At 40.2% G+C, this 14,412-nt stretch overlaps 2 protein-coding genes across 3 annotated transcripts; both read right to left on the reverse strand.

Annotated features, from left to right (window-relative positions):
- Positions 1–225: 225 nt before the first annotated feature.
- Positions 226–5,195, reverse strand: LOC103973005 (pentatricopeptide repeat-containing protein At3g29230-like). Of its 2 annotated transcripts, XM_018821251.2 has the most exons (5): positions 2,824–5,195; positions 2,043–2,605; positions 1,205–1,489; positions 944–1,115; positions 226–828 (listed from the first exon to the last, which is right to left on the reverse strand). In XM_018821251.2, exon 1 carries the CDS (start codon positions 5,188–5,190, stop codon positions 3,190–3,192), a length of 2,001 nt encoding a protein of 666 aa, XP_018676796.2. In that variant the 5' UTR covers positions 5,191–5,195; the 3' UTR covers positions 226–828; positions 944–1,115; positions 1,205–1,489; positions 2,043–2,605; positions 2,824–3,189. The 2 variants fall into 2 exon arrangements, with proteins under 2 accessions (XP_018676796.2, XP_018676794.2); XM_018821249.2 differs by having other exon boundaries at positions 2,043–5,195.
- On the reverse strand, positions 353–1,360 carry LOC135672090 (peroxidase 60-like). The gene is made up of 3 exons (XM_065180546.1): positions 1,205–1,360; positions 944–1,115; positions 353–828 (listed from the first exon to the last, which is right to left on the reverse strand). The coding sequence occupies exons 1-3, from the start codon at positions 1,358–1,360 to the stop codon at positions 353–355; spliced, it is 804 nt and encodes a 267-aa protein (XP_065036618.1).
- Positions 5,196–14,412: the final 9,217 nt, after the last annotated feature.

Genomic DNA, 14,412 nt, shown 5'->3' on the forward strand with positions numbered 1-14,412 from the left:
GTTAGGATTTATTCCTTCATTCCGTTTTTGTATACTAATCAATTTTTTCTTTTACAAGTCCTAGGCTAATTTTTTACGGACAGATTAATAATGTAAAAATGTCTTATGACTTAATAATTTTGACTAAATTAGTGATGTAATCAAAAAAATAAATAATTGATTCAATTCGATGCACTTATTGGATAAAAGAATATTATTTTTTTTCTTTTCTTCTTCGAAATATAATGTTCCAATGGGAAAATAAAATAAAATAAAAATATTAAAAGTTATGTCAAAATTTATGAGGTTAAGTATGTTATTTAAAAAAAAAAAACCTTGAAAGGATTAATATATTAAGAAGAAACTCTTTTAATTATTTATTTATCCCAATAAACAAACAAAGAAACCAACCAAAGTTCAAATGACAAAAGGAACTCCCAAACCAAAGGACGACTCGGCACGACTTCCGGATCGGGCCTTGCGTCCCAGTGAGCATCTGGATGCCGCCCATCCTCACCATGGCACCCCCGAACAGAGCCGGGAAGCTCGAGCTGCCGCCGGCCAGCGCCCTCACCGTGGCGTTGGTCGCCGCGTCCGACGCTATGTTCTGATCCACTTTGAGCACGCCCCTTCTCGCCAGGAGCTGCTCGTAGTAGCTGTTGTCCACGGTGGTGGGAGTGCCGTGGTCGAGGAGGACGGTGTCGTCAACCGTCGACGTCTGCGGGCACCTCGACTTGAGCATGGCCACAAACGCGGGATCCATGGCCGGGTCTGGTTTCCCCGACCGATTGTAGTTGTAGAGACGATTAAGGATGAAGGAGCAGTGCGTGAGCCCAACGGTATGTCCTCCTGCAGATCAACAACGGAGACGCTTAAGCTTTTACCCATATCCATCTCTCGATTGGCACACAAGCTGACCAACACTCATCTTGATTCATCATGACACTGTGGAAGACGAAGTTACCTATAAGTAACACCATGTCCGAAGCGCTGAGCCCTTTCGCCCGGAACGCCGCAATCGCTTGGGATGCCGAGAAGGAATCCCCAGGCAGATTTCTGGTGGCATCAGACGCAAGCGAGATGTTGGCATCCCTCCTCCCTGTCTGAACCGCATACGTATACTGCGTCCCACCTCCCTGAAACATCGATCTCCGGTGAGAACAGAAGACGACGACGGACGAAGCATACAGTAAGTAAACCCCACGCATGCATGCACCGCACGTACCAGCACGACAGCATCCCTCGTTGCGACGACGATGATATCAGCGCAGGAAACAACGCCGGGGCATTTGCTTTCCAGTGCTGCCTTGGCCTGGTCGATGAGGTCGTACCCTCTCACGCTTAGGTTGGGGGCGTGCCGTCTTCTCGGTTCCACTCCCATCCAACAGTATCGATGCGTCGCATCCCTTTATACACACACGAACACACCCCAGTGAATGTCTCTGATGCTGTATCTTCTTTCTTTGATCGAGGAGGAGGGTGGTGGTGAAGAGCTGGGGCACGTCGCTGCCTGTTATATAGGAGAAAGCTGCTTGTATGATGATGATGATGATGATGATGCATGGCGTAGTTTAAAAGAGTAAGAGAGACGTGCTATGGCTCTCTCGTAGACGTGCCATCAAATAAGATGGCAGTGCCATCCCACAAATGATTGGTAACTCCACTAGGATTTGGCAAGAAGTCACATTGTTTTCTTCTTCTCATTTGAGTTTAAGCAATTATTTTATGTCGATTAATCTTTCCTACATACATCCTGAAAGTACAAAGTCAAATCATTAAAATCAAATGCTCAACTGGTCGGATTAGGGTTTAGTTTCAGTTTCCTTGTTTGTCTGTTGAACAATAAAAACAAGAGGAAAAGAAGAAGAACATTAAACTATATATAGCATGATCGATTGACCAAAAAAGTCTTCCCATTATTTATTATTTAGTGACCAACCCGGATGGAATTTAGCCAAAGATATTAGCAGAAACATGTCAAAAAATTCATTTCATCGACTATGCAATATCTTTTTTAACTATTGGAATTGTCCATAAATTGCAATAACAATGAAAATACATACTTGGCACCAAGAAACCTATTGCCACCACAAATGAAAGTTCTCCCTCCCATTTGTCGATATCGAGAGCCAATCAGCATGGTGAATTATTTCCATGGATAGTCGAGGGAGATGACCGGCAAGAACTCTCTTAACTCTTTCCTTCAGATCTCACTCTCATCAAGAGAAGAGCCAACCTCATCAGCAGTATTACCAATGTCGAAATGAAGCATCCTCTGCATGGAAGTGCTGTGTTCGGTCATCTACCGCTCAGTGCTGAGGTGTGATCGATCTGCCATTGTCATGATTTGAGATGTCTTTAAGATCTGTTCGGTCATCTACTACTGGAAAGGACTTCAGTCTGACCCAAACCAATCTTCAATCTCAGTTATCTACGTATCTCCAAGGAAAAGAGGTATTTTCCAAACACAAGGATAGTTTGGATCAAATGAGGTTAAGCTTCACACTGAAATTAAGTTGCTTTTAGTACAAAGATGTCAGCAAACATTTGTCACTCTTGAAGATGAATAACTCCTGATCCAAATAGCTTGCCAACACCCGAGTCCACTGAAGGTCCCTGCAGAATCCTTCACACACAAAAAAAAGAATGTGCTTCATTCCTTTTGCCCCCAAAAAGTAAGCTGCCTATCCGTCTTCCTACAAAAGGCAAGCCAATTTCCTTCTTGTACAATTATGAATTGCACAATTGACTACGGTAAACGACTCTTAATCCTAATCATCTCCCAGAAGAACACAACAATAGCAAATGATAACTGAATAAGCGAGTTTTTGAGCTGTAACTTACCACTTATTAGAGATGTCAGCATAGGGATCTCTGCTGAACATTATGAGCATCACTCAGTTTAAATGGAATCCGTCAAATTTCTCCCAATCCGTCAAAGTTCACAGAAAAGCCATCTATTATGATGAACCTTATTTCTCATTTGTTTATATGTTCCTGCCAAATTATCCTGTAGAATCTCTGTACTAAGTCACATCCCCCAAAACTAGGCTGAACTTGTCCTCCCAATTTTTCTGGAGTATAAGCAAATATCACCCTATAATTGCTCATCTGGATCATATTCCAATCAGTTGAGAAATATTTTTCACATTTCTCTATCAGCAATTTTGAAGCATATGAATCAACTAATATGGAATATGAATTATCGAGTCAAACTGTATTCCTCTGCATCTTATACGTCCCAGTACATGATGACTTGATGCTCATACCCATCTCACTCAACATTGAGAAAACCACACTTTTTTTACCAACTGAAATGTTGTGATCCACAACATGATCATCAATACTCACTAAGCTAATTCCTGTACCCTTCCGCAAACCTTTCTTCTCCATCATCTTCCTTACCTTCTCTACATCATCCCATCTGCCTTTTGCTGCATATATATTAGATAACAATATATAAGGCCCAATGTCTTGAGGCTCCATGTCAATCAACTTTTTGCCAATAACCTCCCCAAGATGCAAATCACAATGGGTCTTGCAAGCTGACACTAATGCTCCCCATAAGGCTGGCACCGGCTCAACTGGCATTCCCTGGACCAGCTTCTCCGAGACCTTTAGAAAACCAGCTCGACTAAGGAGATCCATCAGGCAACCAAAATGGTCCACCTTGGGTTCAATCTTGTGGAAGTGAATCATGCGATCAAAGCACCACCAGCCTTCCAACACCATTCCTCCATGAGCACATGCACTCAGAACACACACAAAGGTGGCTTCATTGGGCCTAGGCCCTTCCTTCTCCATTTTCATGAACAATTCGAGAGCCTTCTCACCATTTCCATGCAAACCATATCCGATGATCATAGAGTTCCATGTTGCTACACTATGCTCCTCCATTGAGTCAAAGATTTCCTTAGCCGAATGCATATCCCCACACTTGGAATACATATTCAAGAGTGCGGTTGACAGCAATACATCAGGCTTTATTGCTCCAGAACTATTCTTCATCAGAGAATGCACCCACTTTCCCCTAGCAAGATCACCTAAACATGCACAGGCCGTCAGGACACTGACAAAAGTAGCTTCATTTGGCTTTGCATCCCCCGTCGCAATCATACTATCAAACAACTTCAGGCACTCCCTGTAATTCTTGATCCGAGCATACAGAGCCAGCACGACATTCCAAGACACCATATTCTTGATGGGCATCACATCAAAGAGCTCTCTAACAACCCCAGTTTCGTCTTTCCTAGCATATCCATCGATCAAGGTGTTCCATGAGACAACATCTCTCTCAGGCATCTTTATGAACAGATCCTTCGCTGCGTCCATATCCCCGACTCCAGCATGCCCAGCAATCATCACATTCCAAGTGATTATATCCCTCTCGGACATATCATCGAACAACCTGCGAGCAGAATCAACCATCCCATTCTTTACGTACCCATCGATCATAGAATTCCAGGTGACAAAATCCGAATCGAGATCCAAATCGAAGAGCTTGCGGGCGGAGTCGACATCACCCAAAGTCGAGTACATGTGAATCAGAGAGTTCCGAACGTACAAATCGGACTCAAAACCCAGTCTAGCGGCCAGCGAGTGGACGCTCCACCCGTCCCCAGCGCGTCCGAGCTCGGAGAACAGCTTCGCGAGAAGTGGGAAGGTGAAATGGTTGGGGAAGACGCGGGAAGGGAGCGCGTGACGGCGGAAGAAGGCGAACGCTTGGTCAGGCCGGCCGAAGGAGATATAGGATCGGAGGATGATGTTGGAGAGGAAGGCGTCGGGGTCGTCGACGCCGGAGAAGAGGGAAACGGCGAGAGGGACAGAGGAAGGGCAAGCACAGAGCGCCTTGATGGCGCGGCCAGCGGCGAGGCGGTGGAGAGCGAGGCCAGATACGATGAGCTGCGCGAGGGTTTGGGAGAATGGAGGTGTTGCGGGGCCGCCGGATGACTCAAGGGCGCGGAGGAGAGGATGGCTGAGTTTGACAGGAGGCGGCGGCGGAGCGTCCTCGCAGAAGGGGGAAGCCGCGCAGGGGACGGAGGTGGCGACTGCCGAGGAGGAGGAGGAAGCGTCATGGCGGTGGCGGTGGCGGTCGTTGTCGTCGTCAGGCCAAATGCGGTTGGGGAGACGCCTTGGGTCGGGGAGAGAGAGGAGGACGCGGTCGAGATAGCGAGAGGAAGGCCGGGCGGCGGGTGTGGGTTTAACAGCCATTTTGCTCTTCCGGTCGAACAACGAGTGCATATTTCTCTGCGCTCCATTTATACCATAATACTATAATACTATGATATGATACGATGCAGTATAAGATAATATGTATAATATGATATATTATAAGCATAGCTTATTGTTGCATAGTATAAATACAAAGTAGAAATGTGAGAATTGTTTTCCCATCGGTTGGTTCTTTAAGAAAGGAATAATTTACAGAAGAAAAAAGCTCATAATAAAGAAACCCCTAATGTTTGTAAAAACATTAGGGGTTTCTTTTTTCAATTTGAACGAAAAAAAACTCTTATTTTTTACTTGAACGATAATATTATTGAATCTCGAATTTTGATGATTAAACCAATTGATAGGGCTTATCTTATCTGTATTTTGAGTGACGTAGAAAGCTCCGATCAAAGAGAGACAATTAAAAGTAGGAAGAATCATGTTGGACTGGAATGGAACATGTCAGAATATTGGATGTCGCGTCAAATGATCGGTCGACATATCGATAGAAGGCTTCAAGCCATGAGTTCGGGCATCGGGCCAATAAGAGTGGAAATTATACCAAGGATATCTGAGTTGCGAAGGTCAACTGGCCGATTGGGCAATATGTTGCAAGGGAGGACGATGCGCCGAAGAATCAGACAAAGCGTTGATGAACCAATGACATGTCGGACAACATGATTCAAGCTTTATAATAATTGTTTAGATCGAAATATGTTTTATTTGTGTAGGATTAACTACGATAGTGATCAAGGCATAAAGCAAAATGAAGTCCCGGAGTCAAGAACAAGATTTCGTTGGGAGTTCGAGAGTTCGTCGGAAGTTCGGATGTTTGTCGGAAGTTCTACTGGAATTGACCGAGAAGTCCAGGAGCTTACCGAAGAAGCTCGTTGAAACTCGCCAAGAAGATCGTCGTGAAGTCTAGGAGCTTGCCAAGAGTCAGTTGGAATATTGGCGAGAGATCGTCGGAAGCTCGCCAGAAGAAACCAAGACTAATCGGACCAGATTTGCTTAGTGTATGCCTTAGAATTCGTAGTTAGCATATAATTGGGATTGTAATTGAGCCAACCCAATTAGGGGCTAGTTGGGCCCATGTATGGACTGTGTTGGGCCAAGTGAAAGGCCCAAACAGTGACCCAACAAGTGGAACTGTCGTGGTACAGTCTCTGAGACTGTGTCAAGCGGTGGTATTACCCAAAATCAGTCTCCGAGATTGTCAAGTAGTGGTACTGCTAGTCTGGGCGATGATACCACCTAGACACAGTCTCCCAAGCGGTGGTACCGTCAGATTGGGCGGTGGTACCGCCAGGACCCGGGAAACCCGGGATGAGACCTTTTTAGGCTCCAAGTTTGAATCAACTTGAGGCCTATAAATACCCCTCTCATCCCTGGTTAACATACACACAACTGAGTACACAAATAAGGCAAAATTCTATTGTAATATTGTGAGTTCTCCTCCTCTAGCTTAGGTGTTTAGAATTCTATTTTAAGAGGAGTAAGTGGAGGTGTAAAGGTTCTCTCCTGAACCTGTTAAAAGGAGAATCGAGTTGCAAAGGGTAGTTAATCTTTGCCCATTGAAGGAAGTGTTGAATCTTGGATTTTGATGATGAAACCAATCGATATGTGTTTATGTTTTAATCTGCATTTTGAGTAACACAAGATGCTTCGATCAGGATGAGACAATTAAAATAGGAAAATCATGTTGGGTTGGAGGAACATGTCAGAAGATTGGACGTTGGGCCGATGGATCGATCGACGTATCGACAGAAGGCTTCGGGTCATGGATTCGGGCATCGGGCCAAGAAGAGTGGGTATTGCGCCAAGGATATTGGAGTTGCAGAGTCAACTATTCGATTGGGCAATAGGCCGCAAGAGAGGACGATGCACTAAAGAATCGGACGAAGCGTCAAGGGACCAATGACATGCCAGACAACTTGATTAGATGCTTAGAATTAATTATCTAGATCGAAGTGTGTTTTACATGTGCATGATTAACTACGATAGCAAGGCATGAAGCAAAATGAAGTCCCGGAGTCAAGATCGAGATCACGTTGGGAGTTTGAGAGTTCGTCAGAAGTCTGGACGTTCGTCGAAAGTTCTGGGGGAACCAGCCGAGAAGTCGCGGAGCTTGCCAGAGAAGCTTGTCGGAACTCACCAAGAAGATCGTCGTGAAGTCCAGGAGCTTGCTAGGAGTCCGCCGGAGCATTACCGAGAGTTCGTCGGAGGTTCGCCGGAAGCTTGTCAAAAGAATAGACTTATGGATTTAGTTTAGCTTAGAATATGTCTTAGGAATCGTAGTTAGCACGTAATTGGGCTTGGATTGAGCCAACCCAATTACGGGCCAGCTAGACCCATGTAAGAACTGTGTTGGGCTCAATAAGAAGCCCAAACAATGCCCCAAGAAGACTCACCATCGTGGCACAGTCTTCGAGACTGTGTCAAGCGGTGGTATCACCAGTCTAGGCGGTTGTACCACCCATGGCAGGGTGTCAGGTAGTGGTATTGCCAGTCTGGGCGGTGGTACCGCCCAGCATTGTGCCCCAGGCGGTGGTACCACCAAACCTGGGTGGTGGTACCGCTAGGACAGTGTCAGTCAAACTGACACTGGGCGGTGGTACCGCCCGTGCTCGGGGAACCCGGGATGAGATGTTTTTAGGCTCCAAGTTTGAGTCAACTTGAAGCCTATAAATACCTCTATCATCCCTGGTTAAAGCATACAAGCACAGAGAGTTTAAAAGCAAAGAAACGCTATAGAAATCCCTTGTGAGAATCCTCCTCAAGTTCTAAGTGTTAGAATTCTGTAAGAGGAGTGTGAGTGCTTGTAAGGGTTGTCTCCTAAACCAGGTAAAAGGAGAAGAGGGGTGTAAGAAGGAGGTTGATCTTTGCCTAGTAAAGGAAGATCGTTAGTGGATGCCGGTAGCCTCAACGAAAGAGGAATCAGAGGAATGGATGTAGGTCACGATTGACCGAACCACTATAAACTACCGTCTTCTCTGGTTTGCATTTTATTCTTGCTATTTATCTTAACTGCAAATTGCCTTCCTTACTTTACTTCAAATATGTTTCTGTAAGCTTTCAAAGTTATTATATGCACGAAATGACTTTTACGTCAGAATCGGATTTCAATGTACGAACGTAGTTTTAATCGTCAAAAGTTTTAGTGCTCCTAATCCTAACAGGAAGATCGTTAGTGGATGCCGATGGCCTCGACGGAAGGGGAATCGACGGAGTGGATATAGGTCACGACGACCGAAACACTATAAAACTTGGTTTGCATTTACTTTAAGCTCTTTACTTACATTGCATACTTCCTTACTTGCTTTACCTTCTCAATACACTCTTCTGTATGCTTTCAAGTTAAATTTATCTTTACGAAACGATTTTCGTCGGAATCGATTTTTGATCGTACGAAGAAATTTTAAAACCGGTGATTTTTTCGCTACACTAATTCACCCTCCCCCTCCCCCGCCCCTTCTTAGTGCTGACTCGTTTCTAACAGTTTGGTATTACAACCATGTTATTTCTCTCTTGGTTTAACACCCAAGAGAAATGACTCTTTTCATATTTCAAGAGGGTTTTTCTATCGTTCGTCCTCCTATGTTCAATGGGATAGACTACACTTATTAGAAAACTCGAATGAGAGTTTTCTTGTTTTCTATGGATTTAAACTTATAGAATATCGTTGAAAACAGATTTAAAAAGTCTTTTACTCCAATGAAAGAATGGAATAATTTGGAGAAGAAAACTTTTTCTTTAAATGCTAGAGCTATGAATGCTCTATTTTACGCTTTAGACATAAATGGATTCAATCAGGTTTCTACTTGTGAAACGGTTTTTGATATTTGGCACACACTCGAAATCACACACGAAGGCACTAGTAGAGTAAAAGATTCAAAGATTAATCTTTCGATGCTTGATTTCGAGTTGTTTCAAATGAAGCCGAGTGAAACTATTGTTGACATATACACCCACTTTACGGATGTCATCAATAGTTTAAAAGCTCTTGGCAAATGTTTTTTAAATATTGAACTTGTTAACAAGATATTAAGATCTCTTCCAAAGAGTCGGGATCCGAAAGTAACTACAATACAAGAGGCAAAAGATCTCACTAATTTTTCACTTGAAGAATTTTTTGGTTTATTGATGACATATGAAATGAAGCTCAATGCACATGATGAATCTGATGAACAAAACGATCATGAGAACAACCTTCCAAATAATAGGAAGGATTTGGCACTTCGAACAATAGAAGACCACTCGAGCGAAAGCTCAAGTGATAATGACCTTGAACTCCTCACAATAAAGTTTAAAAAATTTTTAAAATAAGAATCTAAGAATAAAAATGAACTTAAAAAGAAGAAGTTGCCAAAGAATAAAAAGGTGACTTGGGAAAAATCGAGTATCTCCGAAGACGATGAGCAAATCAATGAAGAAGAAGTGGCAAACATCACCTTGGTGACTCTTGACAATGAGGTAAACAACTCAAATGAAACTCCTTTACTTTATTTCAAAATTACATGATGCTGAGTTATTTTTAAATTAGTTAGTAAAAAAATTAAAAAAAATATTTCATGCTTCTTTTTCTAGTTATTTTGAAAATTTTAAGCATGACAATTGCATGATAACTCCTAGCACTAAGATTCACTTAAAAAGAAAAATACATTAATACAACAAACAAAATATTTTTGATTGAAAATGCCTTATGTTCAATGAAATCATGATTAATGTTTTAATGACATAATAATGTAAGACGTAATAAAAATGTCAAAAGATTTTGTATCATTCTTGATGATTTTATATTATCCATGAGGATTTGAAGTAATGATGATTTTTTAGTAATTTATGGTTTATTGATCTTGATGATTTCTATGATGATATTTGATCTTTCAATTTTAAACTATGATGTATCTATCGTTTTCATATGAAAAACTTGTATTTACTTATATGAAATCAATCACTTAAAATGAAACATATAAAAGGAAAATGTATTATCATTGGAATCAGAATGATAAATCAATTTTCTTATTTAAAAAAGCCTTATGTTTAATGTGTTATATTTTTGGTCATGATGATTTTGATAATGAAATTTATTTTTTGATTTTAATCAATGATGCATAATGATCATGCTTAATGAATTTATCTTTCAAAATTATGCATGATGATTCTTGTGATTTATGGATCTTTGCCATAATGAAAGTTCTTTTTCGTTTTAAATGTTGATGATTGTTTTTATTTGGCATAAAAATTTGGGTATGTTGATATGAAATCTATCATATGAAATGAAATACTAAAAAGAGGAAAGCTTTCTCCTTAAAAATATTTCTCTACTTTATCGATTTTTCAAAAAGAGATTAATGAATCTATTTATGTTACTTTTAATGAATCTCTTTAAAAGTGATTTTGATAATTTAATGATTTAAAATTGAATGAGGAACTGTTTGATTGCATCAGAAGAGAATTAGGCATGCTAAATCTTCCAAATGTATGAATTACTTTTTCAGATTTCTCGATTCTTCATAACTTGAATTTTCTTTTTAAATTGAGATCATCTTTCTATTTACAAGAAAAGGGATTTGATTTATGAAGTTTTATTCATGGATTTTTAATCATTCATTTAATGATTATTTTTCATAAATTTTTCCTCACTCTTCTCACGAAAGAAGAATTTTTATTCATGAACTTTTAGTATGTGATGATCATTTGCAAAAATAGGGATTTGATTTTGTATGGACATCTTAATCTTTTTAATGAATCCTTTCTTTTTGTTAAAATAGAAGCTTGATTCAATGAAACTCATTTATTATGGATTTGACTTGGTTTAAAACTTTTCATGAATTTGGTTCTTGATTTAAAAAAAAAAATAAATTTCTCCCTTACTTTTCTTCCTCTTCTTATCTTTTTATGACAAAGGAAAAAAGAAACTTGCTAACAAGAACCAAAAAGCTCTTAAGCAAAAATGCTAGCTTCTCATTTTTCATGCAAAGCTTTTGCTTAACTTCTCATTTTTGCTAGCTTGGATAAATTAGTGTAAAACTTACTTGATATGCTTTTAAACACTTGCATTCTCCATTTTGCCTATGACAAAAGGGGAGAAAATAAATGATGAATGTTTGGTACCAACAATCTTGAAGTGATAAATGCTTAAAAGTGTTGATTTAATATTTGGTATCATGAATGATATGCTGATAGTGATGATTGATTTATTTTTGGTATCATGCATGAAGTAAGAATGAAATGAAAAGTTTTAAAACTGTGCACATTTTAATTTGAAACTATAATGATGCACAACCATATTAAAAAAGGAATGATACTTTAACTTTATCATGATTTAAAAATTGATGTAAAGGTAAAAGAATTGCAACATTGTATTTTTCCCTTCTTTTTGACAATGACAAAGGGGGAGAAGAATTGCTAGCTTACAAATTGAAAAGAGAAAAACTTGCTATCTTGAACATCACCAAGAATTGCTAGCTTGCTGTCTTGCATATTTCAAAAGATGCAAAAATTTGCTAACCTTCTTCATATATGAAAAACTTATTAGCTTGCATGTTCTAAACTTGTTATTTACTATCTCGCATTCTTTTTCAAAATCTTGCTAGTTTTCATACTTCAAAGAAAAGTAACACTTGCCAAATTGCTAGCTTGCATGTTCTAATATAATGTACCGTTTTCTAAATTTGCTAGCTTGCATATTGGAAAATGATGTAAAACTTGTCAAAGTTGCTAGCTTGCATGAAGTAAAATTTTGCTTGCTTGCATATCTAACGAGAAGCAAAAGTGTTGTCTTGCCTATCTCAAGAAGCAAAATTTACAACTTGCACATTACAAAAGGAAGCAAGAATTGCTAGCTTGCACACTTCAAAAAGAGGCAAAAATGCTATCTTGCATTCTTTTTTTTTTGAAAACTTGCTAGCTTAAACATTGCAAAGAAAAGCAAACATGCTAAACTGTGCACATCTCTAAAACTTGCTAGCTTGCATGATGATAAATGCAATGATTTGAAATTATATATCAAAAGCTTATATAGTTGCACTTCTCCTTTTTGTTGATGACAAAGGAGGAGAAGTTATATTGATGATATGCATATAATGTGTTGCAAATATTCATGATGAAATATTGCTTTGACTTGAATTCATTTTGAATTCAAGGTTCATCTCCATTATGCCATATTGATAGGGGGAGTTTGTTTAAACTCTAAGAGTTAAAGTTAACTCCGTCATCAATTAGTTATCATCATAAAAAAGGATAAGATTATTCAATCTCGAATTTTGATAATGAAACCAATTGATAATGTTTATCTTATCTGTGTTTTGAGTGATGCAGGATAGTTCGATCAAGGAGAGACAATTAAAAATAGGAAGAATCATGTTAAGCTGGAGTGGAACATGTCAGAAGATTGGACGTCGTGCCAAAGGATCGGTCGACGTATCGGCAGAAGTCTTCAGGCCATGAGTTCGGGCATCGGGCCAAGAAGAGTGGAAATTGCACTAAGGATATCAGAGTTACGGAGGTCAACTAGGCGATTGGGCAATAGGTTGTAAGGGAGGATGATACGCCGAAGAATCGAACAAAGCATCGATGAACCAATGACATCCCAGATAACATGATTCAAGCTTTGTAATAATTGTCTAGATCGAAGTAGGTTTTATTTGTGTAGGATTAACTATGATAGTGATCAAGGCATAAAGCAAAATGAAGTCCCGGAGTCAAGAACGAGATTTCGTCAGGAGTTTGAGAGTTCGTCGAAAGTTCGGACGTTCTGTCACAGACTTAGCTAGTTTTGCCTAAGTCGTGCGGTACCCTTGCGTGTCCGTTCGCAAAGGTCAGCCTCCCCGAAGCCTCTCATGGTCCCTTAGGACCTACAAAAGAGAAAACGGGTTAGAGAAAACGCCTCACTCGGGATCCACAAGCAAATATTTCCTAAAACACTTTATAGACAATGTAAATTACAAATAGATTTTACAAGCTCTAAACAGTTGCATAACAAAGGGTCAAAATGATCCACTACAGACTAAAAATCTCTCACAAGTGTCCACATAACACAACCTTTATTTACAAGCCTAAAGCGGCCACCAAACCCAACTAAAATGGGACTATTAAGCCTTTGACCATCCCTCTACATGCTGTGCAAAGCATGAACATACCAAAAGACACGGACATACATAAGCATTACATCAAACATCCTGTTTAGAAGTTTGTCCGTGACATTCTCCCCCACTTATTCCTTCGACGTCCTCATCGAAGCCTTTGCCGACACTGCAACTCCTCGCCTTTACTGAGTTTTCAATCTTCTGCTCCAGCTGCAATGCATCTCTTGGCTCCCAACTGCTCTCCGCTGCTATTTTTGAGTAGTCAAAACTTTGATCCGTCATGCTGCTTCAACTCGCCAATGACTCTAACTCTAGTGTGGGGTTTGCTAAGTTGTGTTGATCACTGTTGGTTCCTACGAATCCTCCAAATGAAGGAAAAGACCATCCTCACTATATGTCAGTCTCTCAAATACCACATGCTGCTTGAACTGGGTGGATGCTTGTTAGAGTTTTAACGAGCATCGCCTCACAATATTTTGAAGTTTTGGGTCCTTCCTTCATAAAATTTTCCCATTGACTCTTCTTTCACTTAGTTGTCACTTCCAAGTAGATTCGCATCGCTTCTGCTTTCGATTGGCATTTCATTGGGAAATGAAGCAGACAATCTACTCTCAATAGCACTGATCACCATTGGTGAGGATTTGACAACTATTGTCTTCTATTATCTTTCAATGGTCTTTGAACTTGTGCAGAGCTCCTCTGCTGGATAGATAAGAGAATTGGGGCACTCGGTTTCGCCCATTCTCTTAAGAGTTGAGAAGGCAAAGGTTACTTGACTTCGTCCGCCTCCTCGAGGTTATACTCCATGCATCGAGCTGGTTACTGGCATTCGCCTGCTCTTTGCTCACACTTCTGAAGCACTTGAAGTGTTTGTACCCCTTGCGTTGAGTTAGTTACTGTAATTCACCTTCTCAATGCCATCATGCTAGTCATAGGTGCCCAGCAAGCCAATCACGTGAGTGATGGCACGTGTGACTTGATACAGAATCTTTTTGCTTATTATATTTTGGCGTATATCACTTTATAACTATTGCATAAATGCATATATATATTGTGATGTCCTTGGATTTGTGCAATGGGAATCGGATCATGATGAGATCACGATAATGAGATCGATTCACCTTTAAACACA

This window comes from Musa acuminata, chromosome BXJ1-4 (assembly GCF_036884655.1).
Source record: "Musa acuminata AAA Group cultivar baxijiao chromosome BXJ1-4, Cavendish_Baxijiao_AAA, whole genome shotgun sequence".
Lineage (NCBI taxonomy): Eukaryota > Viridiplantae > Streptophyta > Magnoliopsida > Zingiberales > Musaceae > Musa > Musa acuminata.